Source organism: Arvicola amphibius, chromosome 12, assembly GCF_903992535.2.
Source record: "Arvicola amphibius chromosome 12, mArvAmp1.2, whole genome shotgun sequence".
Taxonomy (NCBI): domain Eukaryota; kingdom Metazoa; phylum Chordata; class Mammalia; order Rodentia; family Cricetidae; genus Arvicola; species Arvicola amphibius.
Genome location: NC_052058.2, coordinates 139,356,225 through 139,379,448, shown reverse-complemented (window position 1 = coordinate 139,379,448; position 23,224 = coordinate 139,356,225). Strand labels below are relative to the sequence as shown.

Here is a 23,224-nt window from a genome sequence, read left to right as displayed (position 1 = left end):
ACCCCACCATTTTGGCTATTCTGATCTCTTGGTCTACCAGCTTGCTCTTGACTTCTTGGCTCCTCTCTTAGCCCACCTGTCCTCCTTTCCCCTCTCTTCCTCTCCCTCTGTCCTTTTAAAACACCACCCATTCTAATCCCTTTGCAGCAATTCATTTCTCATGGGGAAAGTCTCACTGTTTCAGTGGTGATGGACATTTGTGATCTTGACTAAGAAACATTGCAACTTTAGATTTGCAGTCATACTAAAGAACCGACCCTTGTCCTGCTTTAAGTGTCCCACACCTCCAGGCTGAACATAGGCTCTGCATTTAATGGGGTGCAATTTATTGGAACTGTTTTCTAGAAAGTTCTATTGTATCCCTGCAGGTAGACTGTAGCAGGTCAGAGCAATGGCAGTACCAATGTCAGGGAGGGGAATATGACTGTATTCCTTGTATATGACTCTAGTGAAGGGTTGGCTGCTTGTTGGAGTCAGGATGATAGAGATCCTTGCTCAGTTCTCCTAGGCTCTGAACATTGAGGGTTCCAGTTACTCCAAACAATGTTGTACAGGTATAGAGTATTAGGTTCAAAGTGGCTCCCCAATGGCAGCGCTTTTGACAATGTCCTAAATGACAGCCTGGGTTCAAACTCAGGTTGAACTCTGGCTGGGTAAACAGAAAGGTTACCACTTAAACAGCATTCCTCAAAAACCTTGTGAAGCAGGTTTCTCTTTGTCAGGAAAAGCCATCCCCCTGCCACCACCATCCTGCAACTGTGTCTGACAACGGGACCTCTAGACCTAGTTCCCTGTTAACTCAAGCAAACCTGTAACAGATCAAAGTCACTACTCTAGGTCCCAGGATGTTCTGATGTCCTCAAAACTGGGAAGGCTTTCCCCACCCTCTGCTGTTCTCCCTGCCCCTAAGAGATAGCCTGGTGGTTGTGATTCCTCAACAAACCTTTCTTTCTACCTAGGGAGTGGGCTTGTTTGGTAGTTTCACTGTGCCCTTGTTACATACCTGGGAGGGATACTGCCTGCCTCCCTTCCCTAGTCCTGGTCCCTCCTAAACAAACTGCTATTTGATTCTCCTGGGCGTGTATCGTTTGTCTATGCTGGTTTCTGCCACTTACCATATTCGGTCTAAATGGTAGAGCCTACCACTTCAGCTGCTTCTCTTCTCCACCTATCCCTACCTGTTTCTTCCTGCCTACTCAGGTGGGTGTCCTCTCACAGCTGCCTGCTCTGTTTCCTGCTCATGGGAGCTTGCCATGCACTCCTGGGCACCTATCACATGGCAAGGGATGCCTCTCCACTGAGATCCTGGGCATCTCACTGACGAATCTCGATCCTCTGGGGATACCCTCAGGGATTTAGACACTGTTCTATGGCATTCACCCCTTACAATGTCTCCTTCCCTGTGCCTTTTGTCCTTTGCTTTTGGGATCCTCCTTCTGGAGGGACTCCTACTTACGGTAAGTCTCATCTACCTCCTATTTGCTTTGGTCCTGCGGATTCTTTATTGCCACCTTTTCTTCAAGGGCCATTCCCTTCCTCTAGGTAACCATGGGCTCTTCTCATTCAAGCTTTGACTGTTGACTCCTCTCCCCTGCCTTATTTAATCTTTTCCCCTCCTTGGACTGAGATACTATTAAGTCTCATTGCCTTAATTTTACTGAAAATATGGCTTGGCCCCCATACAAGCTCGACAGTCTCAGTGGCCAGGAAATGGCACATTCGATTTCCAAATTGTCGCAGATTGTGACAACTTCTGTCATGCACAAGCAGATGATCCAGAAACTTTCATCTCTAAGCGTTCTTTGTTCTCCCCTCTCGTTTTCTCTAAGCTGTCTTTGCTCCCTGCTCTCAGGCCTCCATCTGATCAATGGGTTCGGTCTTACAGAGATTCAAATGTCTGTTGTGTACGAATAATATTGGAAAAGTCATCACATGCTATTTTAGTCTATTAAAAAGCTGGCCCTGGAGATGCCCACTTTAGATCCAAGCATGTTGTTGCCAAAGTCTTCGTTCTGGGCCAGGATAGCCACCTGACTTTGTGACAGGGAGAAAGAAAACAAAACAGAAAAGCCCAGTGAAAAGACATTTTGTTTTTGAGAACAGCTAGGAGGTAAGCCATTTCCAATAGGAGTTACTGATGGCTAAATATAGTTACATCACACCTCTATGATAGGCTATAATGGTCTATTCGGGTTAACAGTAACTGACTTAAAAATACATGCCTAACCATTCTTGTCTTTCCTAATGTTGTTAATCTTTAGCTATTTGGAAAAACTGAGTCATAAAAAATGATATTTTGTAAAAAATACATTATAAAAGAATCAAGAAAATGATGTTCCCAGTATCTCCATGGAATGTATTTATGGTTTAAGATTTACTTTGATATTAAAAGTTTTTCTATTTAAAATTCATAAATTTTAAAATACAAATGTAACAGGTATAAAATTAGGAAATCATTGTAAAATGCTAAAGATACTAAAACATACAAGTTAATAGTCAGTCACCTTATAAATGATCAAATTCTTTAATGTACTCAGAACTATGTTTGTAGTTATGCTAAGTATTTATGTAATTTATTTAGAGGGACAAGCTTGGAGAGAAAGACCAATTCATATCCCCCATTATATAGTCTTCTGTATATGCTGTTAAAGTTAAATCTGAAGCAAGTAACTGAAAATGAGTTTAGCTTGCTTAATGTAAATGATATTTAAAATCAGGTATATTAAAATAAAGAACTTAAGAGGCCAGTTGACAGCCCTCAAACCCTCAGAGAGATTTGAATATGGCATTTAAGGTGTTTAATGGGAGGGAGAGGCAGGAAAAGATGGAAAAGGCTTCTGAAGACAGAAATACCAGCTTCTGGCAGCAGCCCTGAGGCTACCTGCAGAGAAGACAGGGTACCAGTGGATTATACCTGGAGCCTGCTCCAAATGTGGCAATACCTGTCACTGAGCAGAGAACTTCCCTTCACCTCAGCCACACCCAGGAGCCTGCACAAACTGTGAACTGCCTGGGCACTGGAGGGTCAATTGTGCCCCTTTGCTTTGCCAAGGTAGGTCAGACCCCCAAGTTCCTCCTCTATATGATGTGGGAGAGTCTTCTGTTTCTGTTGATTTTATTCGTTAATAAAGAACCTGCCTTGGCCCATTTAATAGGCCAGCCCTTAGGTGGGTGGAGTAGACAGAACAGGAAGAAGGAAGTGAGGTAGATGGCTCAGTCAGATGCCATGCCTCTCCTAAGTGAGACAGATGCCATGCCTCTCCTCTCTGAGACAGATGCAATGAAGCTCCGGCCCAAGATGGACGTATGCTAGAATCTTCCCGGTAAGGCACCACTTCGTGGTGCTACACAGATTATTAGATATGGGTTAATCAAGATGTGAGTAAGAGGCTGAAACTAATGGGCCAGGCAGTGTTTAAATCAATATAGTTTGTGTGTTGTTATTTCGGGGCATAAGCTAGCCAGTATCTGGGAGCCAGGCAGGATGAAAAGCAGGCCTGCCCTCAGCTCATCACTACATCTATAGAAAAATCTCTCAGATCTTCTGGGCCTGGCAGCCAAAGACTGATGCTGCCCTGGGACCTTGGCCCCAACACATCCATCAGGATTACCACACAGGAGTCCAGGTTAACTGTTCAGATTACTGGGTAAGTCTTTGCCAGTTTTAATTGATTTGGAAGCTACAAGGCACATAGTTCCTTTTCACTCTAGTAAAACCTATCCTTACCCAAGTCTTTTGAATAAAAACACTTCAAAATGGAGGCTCAGTTACCTGTCCCAGGTGCCTATCCATACATGGTTTCAAGTGCAAAAGTCAGGCAGGCCTTGCATCTCCCTGGAGCTAACAGCCTTCCTGCTGAGAGGACAGGTGGACTCATAAACAGCTTTCAATAAAAAAAAAAAAAAAAAGAAAGAAAATTCAGAACTACCATGCTGTTGTTACTGACTTTAAAGACTACTTTTTACTATTCTTTATGGTACATCTACATATCTCAGTGGTAAAAAAAAAAAACAAAAACAAACAATGGCATCTTGAAATTTGAAGGCACATGGGTAGAACTAGAAAAAAAATCCTGAGTTAGGTAACCCAGACCCCGAAAGACAAACATGGTATGTACTCACTCATAAGTAGATATTAGACATAAAGAAAAGGATGACCAGCCTACAGTTCACAACTCCAGAGAAGCTAGGCAACAAGGAGGATCCTAAGAGAGATGCATGGAAGCCCCTGGGAAGTGGAAACAGACAAGATCTTCTGAGAAAACAGGGAGGGGGAGGGGACGGAGTGATGATGGGGAGAGAGGAGGAGAATAGGAAGGAAAGGAAAGGTTGAGCTTGGGGAGGGAGAGAAAGGGAGAGCAAGGAAAGAGATATCTTGATAGAGGGATTCATTATGGGGTTAGGGAGAAATCTGGCATTAGGGAAACTCCCAGGAATCCACAAGGGTGACCCCAGCTAAGACTCCTAGCAATAGTGGAGAGGGTGCCTGAACTGGCCTTCCCTTGTAATCAGATAGATGACTACCCTAATTGTCATCATAGAACCTTCATCCAGTAACTGATGGAAGCAGATGTAGAGATCCACAGCAGAGCACTGGGCCAAGCTCCTGGAGTTCAGTCAAAGAGAGGGAGGGGGGATTATGTGAGCAAAGGGGTCAATATTATGATGGGGATACCCACAGGGACTCGCTTTTCAATGATGACTCTCAATAACCAAGCACCTATGCCCTTGTACAAGATTGAATATTTCCATATGGAAAGGAAAAGAAAGTTTAAAGATTAAGACGGGTTGGGTGTTTTCAGAATGGAAAAGAGAAAAAAAAAGGTTTCTACAAGTTGTGAATGTCTGAGGAAGTGATTCACGGAGTTTGAAAAATGAAACTTAAAGATGATACAAATGATATTAAAACTTGTTCTAAGTTTGGCCTATTAACTGATGGAGTGCTGATAAGTTATCAATCTAGTCTTGGTCAGAGTTATAAGTACTGGTTGCTAAAGCTTTTTCACACATGATAATTGAACTTATCATTATCACAGCGTCAAAAAATTTTTCCTTTGTTTTCTTTCTTAAATACTGACTTAAGTACTTCTCCTGTGCTGGAAATGGCTCCACACCTTCCTTATCTATCCAGTCCTTTTAAGGTGGTAGTGTGAGGTCAAAATAGGACTGAGGAAAGAGTATTCAAGTTCCTGTTCTAGAACCAGCTTTCAGGCCCACAGCCTCTTCTTCCCTTTTGTTCTCTTTCCCGCCAGGAAATGTGGGTCTTGGTACAGGTGAATGTTCATGTTTGCATTGATAACTCCTCAGGCTTCATTTTTGCCGTGGCTCAACACATGAGTCTGCTCGCACTGTCTGCAGACACTTAGTAACTGCTTTCTCTACAATGAGTATTATGATTTTTATGTTGATCTGCCCTGTCACCTGGGTACCCTGTCCCTTTAAGAGACAAGCCATGTCCACCCCCCCTCTCTTCCCCCTTTCCCCCACTCTTTCTGTCTTCCCAATGAGGCAAACTCTCTTTGGCACACTTTCTGTCTCTCTCTGTCCTCTGTTCTTCTGAAGAGGCAGCTTTCTGTTTATCTCCCCCTTTCCTTCTCCCTTCTTTCTTTCTCTCTCTCTGTCCCTTTATTTCTCTCTCTTTCTCTCTTTCCTCCCATACCACTCCTTAACCTTCCCAATACCCATTAAATAAACGCTCCATACCCAAGTTCTCTCTGCATAGCATATCTGTCTATCCCTTACCTGCTGTGGTCCCATACCCACCATGGGACCTACCAGCGTCACTCGCATAAATCATAACATTGGTGCGTGACTCAGCCAGGCTCTCTCCTTGTTCCCTTCCGCCCATGGGAAGATGGGCTGAGACACATGGGGATCCTGAACCCAGACCACCTTCTAACTTGCTGTCTGCCACATCATTGTGCACAAATGGTACTGACTATAAATGGTAAGGTCTCCTTCTCCGGGTCAGCTTTAGCTGACATTTGCCTCTGACAATTCATGGCTGAGGACTCATAGTCTTATTTCTTGTCTTGGACTGTTGTCCCTCAGGCTACTGGGCCCTGGTTCCTAATCCCTGTGCCGACAGGCCTGGGACTGGTTTGAACCAATTCACTCGACCCTTGCTCTGTCTCAAGAATGCTTGAAGACAAATTAGCCATTGGGTCTCATTTATTTTATTTTATTTATTTAATTTTTTTTCTCTCTCAGCTATGAGAAATAGCCTAAGTACCCCTTAGATAACAACCTAAATTAGTCACCTAACCCTACCTTAGACCCCAATATTTTCTGTGGGAGCTTTCTAATTTCTGTCAGCTAATGGACAGATGGAACAGTTTCTATAATATATCCAGCCATGCTAAGCCCTGCCCTGCCAGGCTTCCTCCCACTGTGGCTAAGCCTGTTTGCAGCAGAAGCTGTCTTATCTGTTCATCGAGCCCTTTGGTTTTTCTTGGATGGAGCCCCCTAAATCCTTCAGCTCTTTGGCCCACTGATATCCATACTTCTTGTAATAATGATTGTTCCCTGTTTCTTCAAAATCTTTCAGGAGAGAAATGGTAAAAATAGCCCAAAGGTTAGTAAGCCAGATCCTTCTGACAGTTTCTCCAGGTCTCCTACCCAAGCTTGCCTATCTGCCTCCCCACCATTGACTGGTGTTCCAGCCTCCATAAGATGATGCTCCCCCACCCCCTGCATATCCCCATTTAGCCAGAACTAGCTACATGACTACAACTGTCCCTTACTATCAACAAAAGACTGAAATGTTAGGTACAAAATGGGCCCCTAAAATGATAGCCCTGCTCACAGCGTCCTAAACGACAGTCTGAACTCAGCTCAGGCTGGACTCCCACTGGGTGAACAGAAAGGTTACCACCTAAACTTGGAATTCATCAGAAATCTTGTGAATCAGGTTTCTGTTTGTTGGAAAATGCCATTACTTCCCTCATCCACACCTTCAACCCCATAGCTAACCATCTCTGGTAATGGGGCATCTAGTCCCCTACTAACTTAAAAAAGCCTGCCCAGGTCAAAGTCCCGATGCTAGCACCCAGGCTGTTCCAGCTAATGGTCCCCCACAACTTCTCTACTTCCCAGGCTGTTTCTGCTCGCACACCTCCCATCACAACATAGCTTCTTAAGACTGGCAAGGCTTTGCCCAACTTCTCTTCTCTCTGCACGGCCTGGCAGTTTTGTTTCCCCAGCAAACCTTTCCTTTTGCCGTCAGAGCTGTCTAGATCGGTGCTTTCACTTCACCCTTGTGTACATATAGGTGCCAACCCTTAGGGCAGCATCTATAAGTATGTGGCTTCTTCTGTTGATCTGGGAGAGGCTTACTGTTCTCACAGCACTTGGGTGGAAGTGACCTGAGACTGCACGGGTAGGAAGGCATACCTTCTGAGAGCCCCAGTCCCAGCCTCCTCTCTGTACTGGCTGTGCAGGCATTGCCTCCCACCAATTATGGGGGCCCAGATTGCTAGTCTTCTAATTCCCATCTAGGTCGCTTGCTTACTAGGCACAGGAAAATAGTCCACAGCAATTGGTTTGAAAATGCAGCAGACTCCATGGGCAAAACAGCAACACTCCCTGCGGGTAGAGAGGACACTGCAGTCCTAAAACAGGTCCAGTCTGAACAACAGAAAACCCATGGGGAAGGTCCATCCCATGGTACCCACATTCATAGTTCTAGTAACTTGGAGAGCAAGTTCAGGGGCCCCAGGGGGAATTGTATTAATGTGGGATTTCCCTCCATATGCTGTGAATATGTTTTATGGCCACTGGTTAATAAAGAATCTGCTTTGGCCTATGGCAGGGCAGAATATAGCAAGACAGGAAATCCAAGCAGAGACAGAGGAAGAAAGAAGGCAGAGTCAGGCAGACGCCATGTAGCTGCCAAAGGAGAAAGATGCCAGAACATTACCGGTAAGCCACAGACTCAGGGCAATACATAGATTAATAAAAATAGGTTAATTTAAGATGTAAGGGCTCGCTATAAATACGCCTGAGCCATGGGCCAAACTGTTGTAATTAATATAGTTTCTGGGTGATTATTCAGGTCTGGGTGGCCGGGAAATGAAAGCACAGTCTCTGTTTACATTTCTTTCCCAAAAAAGCCAGAAAAGGAAAGTCATGGACACATTTCTACCTGGATGGGGGCTGTTCAGAGAAGGTGGTGGAATAAGCAGCTTTGGAGATGACTCTTGAATGACTTCCATGCTCCTTCAGCTCCACCTTGCTCCCAGCACACCCTGTACACACATGCACACTTGCAGTTGTGCATCTCTGGGTTTTGCTCTGCATGGCAGAGCAAACCTGTGAGACCTGGCTTGATGCATGGAGGCTGGTGGTGCACGGCCAGACTGTGGCTGGGTTTGGGTGGCTGACTCTGGCACAAACATACATAGCCACTCAGCCTGTACAATGACCAAGATCTGCGGAGGTCAGTATATTCTATAGATCCTCATTCTTGACTATTATGTGTTGAGGGGACACTTTTTTTTTGATCCAGTATACTTGGTGTTCTGTAAGCTTCTTGTAACTTCATATGCATATCTTTCTTTAGGTTGGGGAAGTTTTCTTCTATGATTTTGTTGAACATATTTTCTGTGCTTTTGAGTTGGACTTCTTCTGCTCTCCCTGTTATTCTTAGGTTTGGTCTTTTCATGATGTCCCATATTTCCTGGATATTTTGTGTTAAGCTTTTGTTAGATTTAATGTTTTCTCTGATTGATGAGTCTATGTCCTCTATTGTATCTTCAGTGCTTGAGATTCTCTCTTCCATCTCTTATATTTTGCTGTTTATGCTTGCATTTATGGTTCCTGATCGTTTTCTTGCAATTTCCATTTCTAGAATTCCCTCGTTTTGTGTTTTCTTTTTTGTCTCTATTTCAGTTTTCAAGTCTTTAATAGTTTCTTTCATCTGTTTGATTGCTTTTCTTGTTTTTTTTTTTTTTTTTTTGGTTTCTCGAGACAGGGTTTCTCTGCAGCTTTAGAGCCTGTCCTGGAACTAGCTCTTGTAGACCAGGCTGGCCTCGAACTCACAGAGATCCGCCTGCCTCTGCCTCCTGAGTGCTGGGATTAAAGGCGTGCGCCACCACCGCCCGGCTTCTCGGTTTTTTTAAAAAAGGGATTTCTTAATTTCTTTTATTTTTTGTTTGTCTTCTCCATTTCTTTGAGGGGAATTTTTCATTTCCTCTTTAAAGGCCTCAAACATTCTCCTAAAATTATTTTTAGGTCATTTTCTTCTGCTGAAAATGGAGTGTTCAAGTCTTGCTGTTGTAGAGCCACTTGTTTTTGTTGGTGTCGTCTTGCTCTTTGTGGTGTTGAGTGTATTCTTATCTTGTCTACCCATCTTTTCCTCTGATTGGTGTAGTTGGGACTGTTTGTGTCTCCAGTGATCAATCTTCCAGGTGCCAGTAGATCCAAGGTTCAGATGGTTGTGCCTCATGGTGCAGTCAATGCTACAGTTTCAGTCATGCTGGGGGTCACTCGGTGTTCCTGGAGGTCACTTCACTAGGCACTCTCAGGGTTTGCTCTGCAATCCCATAGGTCCTTCAGGCTTGATCCCAGAGAGGTCACTGGCTTGGGCCTGGTTCCACATAAACAACTCTGGCTCAGGCTTGCTCCCTTGTACCTGCTCCTGCAGAGGTCACTTGTAAGGGCCTGCTCTAGCAGAGGTCTCTGGCTCGGGCCTGCTTCCTCAGTGCGGTCACTCCCTTGTCTCTGCTCCTGTGGAGGTTGCTACCTTGGGTCTTCTCTGGTGGTGGTCTCTGGCTCAGGCCTGTTCCTGTGGATGTCCCTGGCTTGGGCCTGCTCCCTTCAAGGTCCCTGCCTCATGCCTAGTTCCACAGAGGTCTTTGCTTTAGGCCTGCTCCCTTGGCAGTTGCTCTCTTTTCTGGATCCCCATTCTTAATGCCAGGGACGACTGAGCAAGCTGGCTATGTCAAGATGGGCACTGTGGTCCCACCATAAGTTGCTCTGAAAAGTCAAGAGGCATTCACTCATCGAGGTATGCCTAGGAAGGAGAGTGCCTTGACCCAAGGCTCTGTCTCTGGAGACAGGTGTGTGAGGATCTGCAAATTTGAGGGATATTGTGCTAATATCTTCAGGCAGGGAGAGGCCTAAGAATAATGGAAGAGGGAGCTGTATGACGAGTAATTTTGCAGAACTACACAGAACTCCAGGTCCTTTCTTATTTCTCATCATCTTTGACATTTTGCTACACTTTGTACTAGAAATTCAAAGTCCTTAAGTAAACAAAAGTGCCTACTCTGTCCACAGAACCAGAAGGACTGGGCTGAGAAATTCAAGATTTGGGTGGCTCATGATGAATGGTAGTGCCCCAAGGCTTGCAGCCACCAGCCCTTGGACTCCCAAAGTCACTTTGCCCCAGCACTAAATTGGTGTCTAAAAGCTTGGATTCTGCCAGAAGACTGATGGTAATGGACTTAATTGCCACAATCTGCTGTTTGAGTGACAAGAGTGATGAGGGTGGCCGGAGATGTTAAACACAGGTTCAAAGCAAAGAAACAACTGCATTGTATTCCTCAATGTAGATGGGCTTGTGTGACCCAGAACTCACTCTGCCTCATGGCCAAGACTCCCTGTGGCCATAGAGGGCACAAATTCCTCCCAGACTGAGTATGGACAGCCTTGGCCAGGGAAGCTTGTCTAATGAGGCCAGGTCAAGTTGGTGAGAAGAGCCAAGTTGGGGTGAACTGAGTGACATGTTTTAGGCAGTTGAACTTAGTTGTCTAAGAGTGTCCTCATCTACACCTCAGAATGCATGAGCATCTTCGAGGAAGAGGCAGAGACAGCCTATGTGATCCCCATCTTGGAGATATGGATCAAAGATGAGGGAGAGTGGCACACACACACACGCACACGCACACGCACACGCACACACACACACACACACACACACAGAGAGTCGGAGCCCTGAACCTATCACTTGCTGTTTCCACTCAGTGAGCGTAGCTTCTAAGGGTGGCAGAGTTCTTTTGCCATGGCTTTGATGTTTGATTTCTTCTGCTTGAGATTCATCTTGGGGTTGTATTGATTTTGTTTGTTGGGGGTAGTGGGCTAATGGCCTTAATTCCATTTCTTTGGTCAGAATGTGCCAAGGAAGGTCTTTTGGTCTTCTCCAAATTTATGGTTGCCTACAGGCTGCCTTTTAGTACATCAGGAGACACTGAGCTGTCCAGCACTGGAAGCCTTTGAGGGTTTGTGCTGGGGACAGCATGGGTAGCATGGACATTTCTGCAGGTACCAGAATCTAGAGGTACAGCATTCCAGTAGACAGGCCATTGCCAGAGGCAGAGCCAAACTGCCTGCCTGGGACGTTTTGCCAGGTTTTATAGTGAGACCCAAATCCAAAATTTCAGGAACCATTCTAAAACAGTTTTAGACATTAGCAACAGACTCTGAAATGTTTACAGAACTGACTGTGCAGGTCAAGCGATTGCAGCTGCTTCTGGGACCCTTGGGTGGAGACTCCGAAAGTGTAGAGAGGCTTTCAGTTGCTGAGACCATGAAGAAGCAAATAGACTCTGTGCATTCATGAGATACCATGTGTCTCTGCAACAAGGCTCTTGGGACAATCTACAAACTAGTCCGTACACAGGCCTCAGTTCTTAGTCCTCGGTAAATATGAATCATTCAAAGCTACTATGGATCAAACAACGAGGAATATAGTAAAACTATACTGGAGAGCCTTGGTGCAGTATGCAGGTGTGTATACAGGCGTGCATGGTTGTAGGTGCCAGAGGACAACCTTAGGTATGGTTCTTTATCTGCCACCAATATTTTTCATTGGTCAGGTTTCTCACTGGCATGGAATGCACTGATTTGGTGAGGTGGGTTGATTGGCAACAAGCCTCAAGGACCTTTTGATCTCCACTTCCCCAGCTCCGGGGTTACAAGAGAAACTGTACACACATGGTTTTGACAAAGAAACATCATTTTAAGAAACATTAAATTGTCATTTGAACTTTCCCCAGCTCTTTGACATCTCCAAGGACTCCTGCCTTCTCTACCTTGTAGCCTCTAGGCTCCTGCTTACCAAATAAATGGTACTTCTTTGGACTTGAAATGGGTCTGCTCAACCTAGCTCCTAGATTTGTGAGGCTTTTCTGATGGATAGTTATGTGGATAGGCTCATGGTAGTTTGCTGGGGTATCACCAGCATGCTGTAAGGGGAAGCTGGGCTGTTGAGGAACACCAACTATGTGCTTTAGGCTACATTTGATTTGCTTCCAAATTGCACAGACTGTAGTAGGATGCTCCCAGCAAGCTTAAACATTGCTGACCGGCAAGAAAGAGCAGGGAAGATGCAAGCAGGGTCAACAGCGAGTACAGTTTTGAGGGGTGGGAAAGACAGTGACTTGCCTCATTATGATCTCATGCTAGCTCACACTGCCCTGGCGGGATGGAAACCCAGCACGCTGTTCTCACCTTAGACCAGCCCCCGGTTTTCCACTCATAGCAGCTGGAGTAGTCCTCACACGCCTCCTCTGCTTTCGGCCTTGTGGACGCGTCGCATTTCCCTTGAGAGTTGGTGCAGGTCACAGTTCGCTTCTGGGTCCCTTTGCCACAGTTGGCAGAGCACTGCAAGACAGCAGGGGTGCTTAGTACATTCCAGTTCAGTTCAAGTCCATTAACATCACTGAAATCCCCACTGTGTACCAGGCCCAAGCGGGGAAGCAGACAAGATGATGTGACACAATCCATCCTTAAATGCTCATGGTCTTCAGTATTGTTGTTCCCTCAGGGGACCCTAGCCAGGAGGCCAGTAATGGATAGACGGGACTCAGAAGAACTCACGGTACCTAGGTGGTCAAATGAGGGAAATGGAATTTAATGGCCAGCTGCCAGGTCTAAAAGATCAACTCAGGGCAGGAGTTGAAAGGGCAAACCTCACATGAGCTGGCAGAAGAAGAAGGGGCCAGTTGGAGCCAAGTGGGGTTCTGATAGCAAAGGAATCTGAGCTACCTGGCCTCTAGATACACAAGGCAAAGACCTTGATCAAAAAGGAGGCAAGATCTAGAAGCCATGGGTGTTTTTCCTAAGACAAGCTTGGGATTTCAGTGTGGATACCAAGAATGGAGAGATCAACACTCTACACTATAGCAGAGTTTACTTATTAGGAGGCAGGATATGGAACAACTTGCAGAGGGGATCTGGGCAGAGCCCGAGGGATCACAAATGATGATCAAGCCCTCAAGAACTCAAGACTGCAGGGTCCTCATGTAACCGGGAATGACAAAAGCCAGACAGTGGTGGCACAGGCCTGTAATCCCAGCACTCGGGAGGCAGAGGCAAGTGGATCTCTGCATTTGAGACCAGCTTGGTCTACAGAATGAGTTCCAGGACAGCCAGGGCCACACAGACAAACCCTGTCTTGAAAAACAAAAAGGCAAAACAAACACAAAACAAAAAAGGAGAGACAAGAGTCCAAGGAGTTGACAGGACATGGGGACACTAGGTGCTCCAGGATATGTCTGGATCTTGCCCCGTGGGAAGGCACGCTGGTGAGGGCACTGACACAGCTCTCGGTGTAGAAGGAAGCTCAGGCAGAGAGGACTTGTCATCTCTGGGACAGTGTAACTGGCGAGAGTGACAAGCTGGTGGGAGAGCAGAGGCGATGTGGTCTCCTGCCCTTGGCCAGAAGGCACAAGGAACACAGACCGCTGCTCAGAGAGCCGCCATTCCCTTTCAATTTGCCATGTGTGACTCCAAGAGGAGCACCATCTTCCCACACAGAAGTAGAGGAGGCTAAGGCCGCATTCTGCAGAGGAGATTTTAGGCTAGCCCAGTTTATCACGTGTACCAGGCCATTGCAGTGCCCGAGGGATAATGATCTAAACTTTTGAAAAGTTTCTTCATGTCCAGAAAACACACATACACACACACACACACACACACACACACACACACACAAAGGACAACATGGTTCTTGGCATTTGAGTAACTAATGTTCATCCTAAAATAGTGTCTACCTACCTTCTTCTTGTGAGCTTTTTCTTTATTTAAAATTTTATGTGTATGTGTATATGACTGAGTACATGTATGTGCCTCACATATATGAAGGTGTCTTCAGAGTCCAGAAGAGGGTATTACAACCTCTGGAACGAGAGTCAAAGCCAGTTGTGAGCCACCATGTGGGTGCTGGAAAGTGAACCTGGACCCTCTCCAAGAGTTGCCAGTGTTGTTAACCACGGAATCATCTCTCCAGTCCTGTGTGGACTCTTTCTCCTGTGGCATTTGAGATTAAACTGGCTTGTTTCAAAAGGCAAACACATTCCTTAGAACAGTGGTCACCTGGATTTGCTGGGAAGCACATGCATATATGTGTGTGGTAGTGTAGGAGGTCCTATATTTGTGTTGATTTCATTAGTTGAATAAAGAAGCTGCCTTGGCCTTTTGATAGGGCAGCCCTTAGGTGGGCAGAGTAGACAGAACAGAATGCTGGGAAGAAGGCAATGTGTCAGACGCCATGATTCTCTGGCCTGAGATGGATGTAGGTTAGAATCTTTCTGGTAAGTCATGACCCCGTGGTGATATACAGATTACTAGATATGGGTTAAAGCAAGATGTGAGAGTTAGCCAAGAAGAGGCTAGATATAATGGGCCAGGCAGTGTTTAAATGAATACAGTTTCTGTATAATTATTTCAGGGGTTAAGCTAGCCTGGTGGCGGGACGCAGCTCGCCGCTCTTCTTACTACAGTGTGGCCCTAGAAAAGAGCTAGTTGAAAGTGACCTCAGATGTAAGGGACCACTCCATAGCAGACTTCAGGGCATTGGTCCTCTTGGCCTAGCAGGGCCATTGCAGTGAGTCCAGGTCACTGCATTGATGATTTCTGAAAGGGCCTGAGTTTGCACAGGATACACCAAAACCAAGTTCTCAGCTGAGATTTATTTGCACCAGAGAAACAAAGATGGAATGGGAGACATGGGAGAGGGGAGAAAAAGGGAAGGGAGTTTTGCCCCAGAGGGCAAACTGCCTCTGGATAAAGTAGAGGCAGATATGGCCCATAGGCAAATGGCAGTTTATAAAGGGAGAAGGGGAGACCCCATGTTAGGATGAGTTGGTTTGTTTGTATTGGGCATGTTAATTAGGGTAACCAAAAGTTTGATGGTTGGACTTCAGTACTTTGGTAACTGGACCTCGGTAGTCAGCCTCAGGAGGAGGAAGTGGTCAAATAAGAGAGTGGACCTTTGCGGCTAGCTTTAGGGATGTAATCTACGGTTTGGTGAGGGACAGGGAAGGGGGACGACAAGTCCTGCCAGTGTCATGCTCGGGCCTGCTAGAGCCCTTCTGTACCTGTTCTGAGCGGTTGTCCTGTTTCTCCACATGGCCATGTCTCCACTGAGCTCGTGGTCTGTGTCCTGGCACCTGCACCCAGAGCTCCTCAGCAACCAAGGCCGAGTTACCACCTCTGCCTGTGGCCAGTTCCTGTGTTGTCCTATGCTAATCTGCCACTCTCTGGAGTAGCAGTCACTGCTGTCCAGCTGTTTCCTTGGCTAAGGCTGGACTCCACCCTCTGATCAGTAGCCCATTCCCTTGAGACTCTCAGCCCTGAGGAAGGGCAGGTGCAGATGGCTATTTATTGCAAAGGACCCAGGATGGTGATATTCAATCTCTCTTTACTTCCCCCAGGATGGGGTCAAGCAGCTGAGGAAAAGAGGGCTCCCACAAACCTTTTATTTCCTTCTGATATTTGATCCTCCTTCCAATAAAGTCATGAAGAAGCTGGGGGAGGGAGGTGGGTGGCGAGGGTGGTCAACACTGTTGCGTGAATACATTTCTAAGCCTCTTCTCCCATAAGAAAATGAAAGCCAGTTTTTAGCAGAATGGATGTAGGCATGTTGGCTCACAGCAGAGGGACAGAATACCAGCTTGGGGACAATTCAAGCAGGGCCGGGGAGGGGGGATGATTAGATTCCATGTTCTAGGCCAGCGGCACCAGGTGTGCCCATGTGGACACTGACTCAGGGTTAGGATTAGGTAAATGCAGAGGGACAGCCATAGAGCAATGTTTTTAAATCCTGTTTTTCTGGGCCACACGTCCCATGAGGTGGTCTTCTAGGCTGTAATACGACTTGGTTCTTTAGGTGAGAATGGATTTAATTTTTCCCATAGAGTTTGGGGATTTTATCTGATTGAAGTATAAATCTTGTCTGAGATCAAGGTGGTCAAAACCCTGGGGATGCCCTAGCCTGGGGGAGGGGAGGAATGTTCACATGCCTCTATCTCAAGAACTGAGGAAGAATCCCCATGAATAAGAAACTAGAAACCTAAGTGCATATAAAGAAAAAAACAACAACCAATTTTAACTGTTCCCCTTTCCATCAAATATCATAAAGGGCAGGATAAAGACTCCAGTCCTTAAATAGGTGCATTTTAAGATTTGTCTGAAATCCAACTTCAGTTTAGAGCAGCCAATGGCAGGCTTTCTGTTCATTAAAAATGTCCCGAATACTTTTTTTATTCAAAAATAATTATGTTTGGCAATCAAAGAGAACTTTAAAAATATTTTCCACACTGAAGAGTGTCTTGGATCCAGCCTCCTGAAGGTTCCCAGACTACTCTAGGTTTGGGGAACCAGGAGAAGTCCATCCCTTTATGTAGCTATTTTCTGTTTGTTTTATATCCAAACAATCAACATAATTGTAACGCCAAGGCAAAGTCTTAAAGGATGACTTCACCAAAGATAAAATGGTGTTTCCAGGATTGGCCTTCCGACTTAAAACTTAGGCCTTGCCTTTGACTGCTTTCCAACAGGTTTTTTTTTTTGGTGTGAGATTTGTAACTCTGACTTGCATACCAAAGGCTGTCCCTCCCAGCACCTAACTCCTGCAAAGTGCAAGAGCGGCCCTGACATTTCAGGGAAAGCTTTGAAACCAGCTACTCAACTTGACCATGCTACAATTCAACCATGTCCAAAGGAGAACGAAAAAGGTCAATGGGTATTCGATATCTCTGTCTGTCTGTCTGTCTGTCTGTCTATCTATCTATCTATCTATCTATCTATCTATCTATCTATCTATCTATCGTCTATCATCTATCTATCTATCTATCTATCTATCTATCTATCTATCTATCTATCATCTATCTATCTATCTATCTATCTATCATCTATCTATCTATCATCTGTCTGTCTGTCTATCTATCTATCTATCTTTTGTCTATCATCTATCTATCTATCTATCTATCTATCTATCTATCTATCATCTATCTATCTATCTATCGTCTGTCTGTCTGTCTGTCTGTCTATCTATCTATCTATCTATCTATCTATCTTTTGTCTATCATCTATCTATCTATCTATCTATCTATCTATCTATCTATCATCTATCTATCTATCATCTGTCTGTCTATCTATCTATCTATCTATCTATCTATCTATCTATCTATCTATCTATCATCTATCTGCCATCTGTCTGTCTGTCTATCTACCATCTACTATCTGTCTGTCTCTCTGTCTGTCTGTCTACCTACCATCTACCATCTGTCTGTCTATCTATCTAATCTATCTATCTATCTATCTATCTACCTACCTACCTACTATCTGTCTGTCTATCTATGTATCTATCTACCTACCTACTATCTGTCTGTCTATCTATCTATCTATCTATCTATCTATCTATCTATCTATCTATCTATCTATCTATCCATCCATCTATTTACCTATCTTTCTATCTTATCATCTGTCACCCGTCCATCTATCATCTCTGAGTAGGAATTTGTACAAGAAATGGAATCAAATCGTACTTTCCCAGTGCTGTACACCTATTCATCCTCAAAACTACATTACGTATGTTTGTCTGTTTTTAGCCATGCTGCAATTTCAGATGGGGCTTAAGGAAGTAACTGGAGTGTACTTGTGAGCTGACCATGGGGCAGGAAGGACTTGGTGCGTGAGGATACCCTGGAGCAGACAGCCCACAGTGGGCCCTGTGTTAAGGCCTGCAGGCCCTTGCATGGCTTCGGCCTCAGTGGCAAGCCCAGGCACTCACCTCTGACCACTCTGATGCCTCCCAGATAGACAGGCAGTCCTGGCCTTCACAGCTCTGTACTGGGGTCGGCCGGGGTTCTGAGCAGTAGAGGGGCCGAGTAGTGACATGTGTCCCGTTCTGTAGCTGGTATACGCAAGTCACCTCCCGATGTTGGACGCCCTTCTCACAGGTTGCTGAGCAGGGGCTCCACTGACCGGCCACCCACCTGCCCAGAGGGAGAAAGGACAGGAAGAAAATAAACTGGTGGTGAGTGAGTGGTAAGATCTAGAGAGCTTTGTCACCAACTCTGGAAAGAATTCTGGAGCTTCAGAACACAGGGTGACCTGACCGGTCGTCTAGTTCAGTGGCCTCTTTGGTATAGGAAGCTTTCTGCTACAACACTCCCACAGAAGGTTAGGTAATATTCCAGCTGCTCCCTCCCTCCCTGTAGTGGGATCATACAACTTATCTGCTGTCATAGCACATGCTTAGTTCAGTGGAGCGTGAGTAGGCATGAAACTGGTCATGTCCCAACACCAGGAGGATACTTATGTGTGTGCATGTATATGTGCAAGTGTGTATATGTGTGTGTGTGTGTGTGTGTGTGTGTGTGTGTGTTTGGAGGCCAGGAGAAGGTATTATCGTATTCTATCTCTTATCCCCTATGTTTCAGGGGCAGGGTCTCTTCCAGAATGTGGGGGGTTGGGGTGATGCTAATGTTTTGGCTAGGTTGGAAGGCAGAAAGCCCAGCAGTCCTCTTACCTGCATCTCCCCCTAGAGCTGGGGTTACAGGTGTTTGCAGAGACAATCAGCTTATTATGTGGGTGCTATGATGCAGATTCTCACCTTCATAATTGTGGACCAAGCATTCTGAACCACTAAGCCATCCCTCCAAACCCGCATTCAAGGGACGCTTTCAGTGTGTTTTTGAGGTTGACTGGTTCTGTTTCCTGCCTTCACATGAGAATCTAGCACTGTTTTAAGGCAAGGTGATGTTTGTTAACATAGCATTAGCTGACTGCACAAAGGCCTCTCCAAAGTCTGAAGGAGTACACAGAGACCAGGTCCTCCCTGCTCTCCATGGCCTGAGAAGACTCCAGGCTAGAGCCAGTAACTCGTGACGATGGCATCGTGTGGGCCACTGGAAAATGGGGGTGAGGATGGCACTTGAAAATGTTTTTCTAAAACTGTCTACTGTTTCAGTCACCTGTGAATGGGCCCCTCTGTTGGCTTCGGAGTATTGGGGAATAACTGAACAGTTTGGACACCACCATTCACTAGGACACAAATGAGGAGAATGCTCTTTTGGGGATACCAGGGAACCATCCCTGCTTGCTCCTTGGGTGATGAGCAATCTTAAGTCTCTATTTCATCCTTCCTTACATATTCCTAGTGCCCAGGATCTTAATACTCATCAAAGCATCTCCGACTCTAGATGGTGAGCATGGATAGCCATTCCATTCTATATTAAGATAGCTTTGAATGTCGTTTAGTAAGATCCCAGCAGGTCACCCCACTCTTTAGAAATATTAGCAGAAGTTCCAAAGCCTTTGGAGTGGGCACTGGGGGTGTCATTCATTTGTCCCTCTCTAGTTCCAGGTAGCAAATCTCTTCCTGCTGGACCCACCACTGACGTAAGATGAATAGAGGTGACTGCCTACTGTGTGGTATGGTAGTGAGACAAGAACATATGCTGTTTACAAACTCTTGATCACAGTATCCAACCCACATTAGTCGGTGTGCACTCAACTTTATGCACACTCAGCCCCGTTTGCACTCAGTCCCGTTTGCACTCAGTCCCGTGTACACTCAGTTCCATATGCACTCAGCTCTGTGTACACTCAACTCCATGTACACTCAGCCCCATGTGCACTCAGTCCTGTGTGCACCCAGCTCCGTGTATACTCAGCCCTGTGTACACTTGGTCCCGTGTGCACCCAGCTCCGTGTACACTCAGCCCTGTGTGCACTTAGCCCCGTGTACACAGTCCCATGTACACTCAGTCCCATGTGCACCAAGCTCTGTGTACACTCAGCCCTGTGTGCACTCAGCCCCATATATGCTCAGCCCTGTGTGCTCTCAGCCTCACGCGCACCCAGCCTCATGTGCACTCAGCCCTATGTGCACCCAGCTCCATGTATAGTCAGCCCCATGTGCACTTAGCTCTGTGTGCACTCAGCCCTGTGTGCCTGTGTCACTCAGTTCCACGTACACTTAGCCATGGTTGTGCTGGGGTCTCTTTGGGAGGTAATGGGAAACAGGGCAATGAGTAAGTAGTTGATTTCTACTGGCTACTCCCACAGCACTAAAATAACATCTTATACATTTCTTCCTGTTCCAGGCTTCGAGGTAACAGGGGTTCTCAAGCCCTCCTAATTGTCATGCTCCGATCAGCTACTAATCCTCTCCAAGTGGATAAATAGGAAGTTTGGACTGAGCAGCAGGAGAGAAGGCCTGTCATCATAAATGATTTCTAATGTTGTCTTATTTCTATATTTAAACATTTTCTAAAGATAACTTTATGTATCCCAATGTGTATGTGTGAGTGTGCCTCAGTGTATGTATGTGCACTATATGTGTAGGATCCTTTGCTCGTAGGAAGAGTTCCAGGCCCTTGTGGGCTGCCATATAGGTGCTGGAAATCTAATCCAGGTCTTCTACAAAAGCAGTGAGTGCTCTTCACTACTCAGCCAATTCTCCAGTTCCCAATTGCTGTGTATTCAAGCCATCTCATGTCCCTGTCAGCCCTACTTACTACTCTACTTATTTTCTCTCTCGCACGCTGAATCCCAGTTGACAGTCCTGACTGCTGCAATTGACTCTGGGATACAAATGTCAGGTCTAAGCTGGCTAAGGTGAAGCTGGCTTGGTGCTGGTGCTGGTGCAGCTGAGCTGACCCCAGCTGGAAAGGCATCTCTGAATCTCTTCAACCTTTTGTATTTCCCAAGTGTGAAAAGAATCTCTGTGCTCTACTCATGGGACTGTGGCCCGCTCTAGGTACCAGATGGACCTCCAGTTCCAGTCTCCCACAAGATGCCGCCCTCCAGTTACTGCCTACATTCTGAGGGTCCATAGTCACGCCCTCAAGAGAATGTGGTGAGCTACTTTGGTCTATAAGGATCACATCAGGGGCTCACTTTTTTCAACAGAGTCCAAGGGGAAAACAGAAGGAAGGACATGCTGACCCAGGCTACAGCACGGACAGATTTGGAAGACATGCCGAGAGAAATAAGCTCTTCACCATAGCTACACTTACATGAGACACTGGAGTAGCTATGACGGTCAATACTGTCAACTTGGTAGGATCGTTGAAGAGACAAACCTTTGTGCGTGTCTGTGGAGGATCATTAAGATTTGGTTGAGGTGAGGTTATCTACCCTAAGTGACAGCAGGATCACGTGAGCTTGAGCCCAGACTGAATCAATGGAGACAGTAAGGGGAGAGTTAGCATTTATCTCTGTGCTTCTTGACTACAGAAATAATGTGACTGGTTGCCACGCGCTCCTGCTGCCATGTTTTCCCGGCCATGATGGAAATGAAAATAAACCCCCTTCTCTTGAGTTGCCTTTGTCATGCATTTTGTTGTAGACAAGAAAAGTAACTAATTCAGGGGTCAGCCTCACAGAGAGGAGTAGAATGGGGTCATCCGGAGGCTAAGGGGGCAGGGACACTAGGTATGTGCAGAGCCCTCCTGCTGGCAGCACACCTTCCTGTGACGTGTGCTGAGTATTCTACGGTGGTCACTGCGTCACCTGTGGAGACCTTTCAAAGCTTGTTTTGGCTGCTTTTTAGGTAGACATATTTCTGCTTCTATGGAAAAATACCGTGATGAGGCATGAGAAGAAAATGAGTTTCTATACCCTTCATCATTCTATTGTTTTTTTGGCAGCTAAAAGCAGGCATTTCCCTGGAAGAACTAAGCCTCCCTCCTCCTCCTTGAGCACCCGGATGCCACCGTCCCGCTCAACACTACCCTGTGTAACTGAAGTTCCAAAGCCTCGCATTTGGGAAAGGCGCTCTGCAGGGTATTTCTGACACAATTATAACTCAGGCCAGTTTTTTTCACTTGTGGCCCCTAAACACTTTAAGGGCACATAGCATTTATTAACCAAGTGGGTTAGTAGATCTTCCAAGCCACAGAGCCAGAATTCTTTAGGAAGGCATGGTGAACCTGTCTGTCTGTCCGTCTGTCTGTCATCTGTCTGTCTTTCTCAAAGATGCCCCCTCCCCATTTTTTCTGTGATTCAGAACAGAATTCCTTTTGGTCCACAACAGACTCGTTTTCTTTGCATAGACAAACTAAGCATCCCTTTTCCAAAATGCTGAGAAAGAAGTGTTTCAGATTCCTGGTTTGCTTCGGAATTTGGGATATTTGCATATATATCAGGCAGTCTCCCAGGCATTAAAAATCCCAGGCCAAACACAAAATTCACACATGCATGCATATACATACATATAATACATAATACATGTATGTATTATATGTATGTATATGCAGCCTGAAGGTAATTTTATGCAGTATTTCTAGTGTTTTGACCACAACCTGGTCCTGAGGTCAGGTGTGGAATTTTCTACTTAGGGCACCATGGGGGCACTGAAAAGTTTTAAAATTTGTGGCATTTTGGATTTTGTAGCAGCCAACTTTAGTCTGTACTTGAAAGTTATACTCTTCTAATTAGATATTCTGGGTAGATCAGTGACTTTAACACACACACACATGCACACGCACACACACGCACGCACGCACACACATGCCAACTTTAGTCTGTACTTGAAAGTTATACTCTTCTAATTAGATATTCTGGGTAGATCAGTGACTTTAACACACACACACACACGCACACGCACACATTGGGAAAACGCAACTCAGTTGGTAAGGTCCTTACCACACAAGCACGAAGACTTGTTTGATTCCCACTCACGTACAATGCCAAGCATGGTGGTGTATGGTTATAACCTCACACTGGAAAGGGAATCCCTGGGGCTTGCTGGCCTGCCAGCCTAGTTTACTTGGAGAGTTCTAGGCTAGTGAGAGACCCCACTTCAATAAAAACCTGAATGGTATGTTGACTAACAAAAGACACCCAAGCTTGACCTTTGGCTTCTGCCCATGTATGCTAAACATGCACATCCACACACACAAACACACACATAAAGCAATTTATCACATATATGTGTATGCATATCCATAGTTCATAATACATATGTATACACACTTTACTTTTTGTT

General features: G+C 45.6%; 1 protein-coding gene across 2 annotated transcripts in view; it reads right to left on the bottom strand.

Annotated features, from left to right (window-relative positions):
- The window catches only part of Adamts17 (ADAM metallopeptidase with thrombospondin type 1 motif 17), a 314,297-nt gene that overhangs the window by 9,798 nt on the left and 281,275 nt on the right, over positions 1–23,224 (bottom strand). For both annotated transcript variants that reach the window (XM_038314049.1, XM_038314048.1), the window contains exons 20-21: positions 18,017–18,221; positions 12,451–12,603 (exon numbers count right to left, since the gene is read on the bottom strand). In XM_038314049.1, the coding sequence (XP_038169977.1) occupies positions 12,451–12,603; positions 18,017–18,221 (358 nt within the window). The remainder of the gene's footprint in view (positions 1–12,450; positions 12,604–18,016; positions 18,222–23,224) is intronic.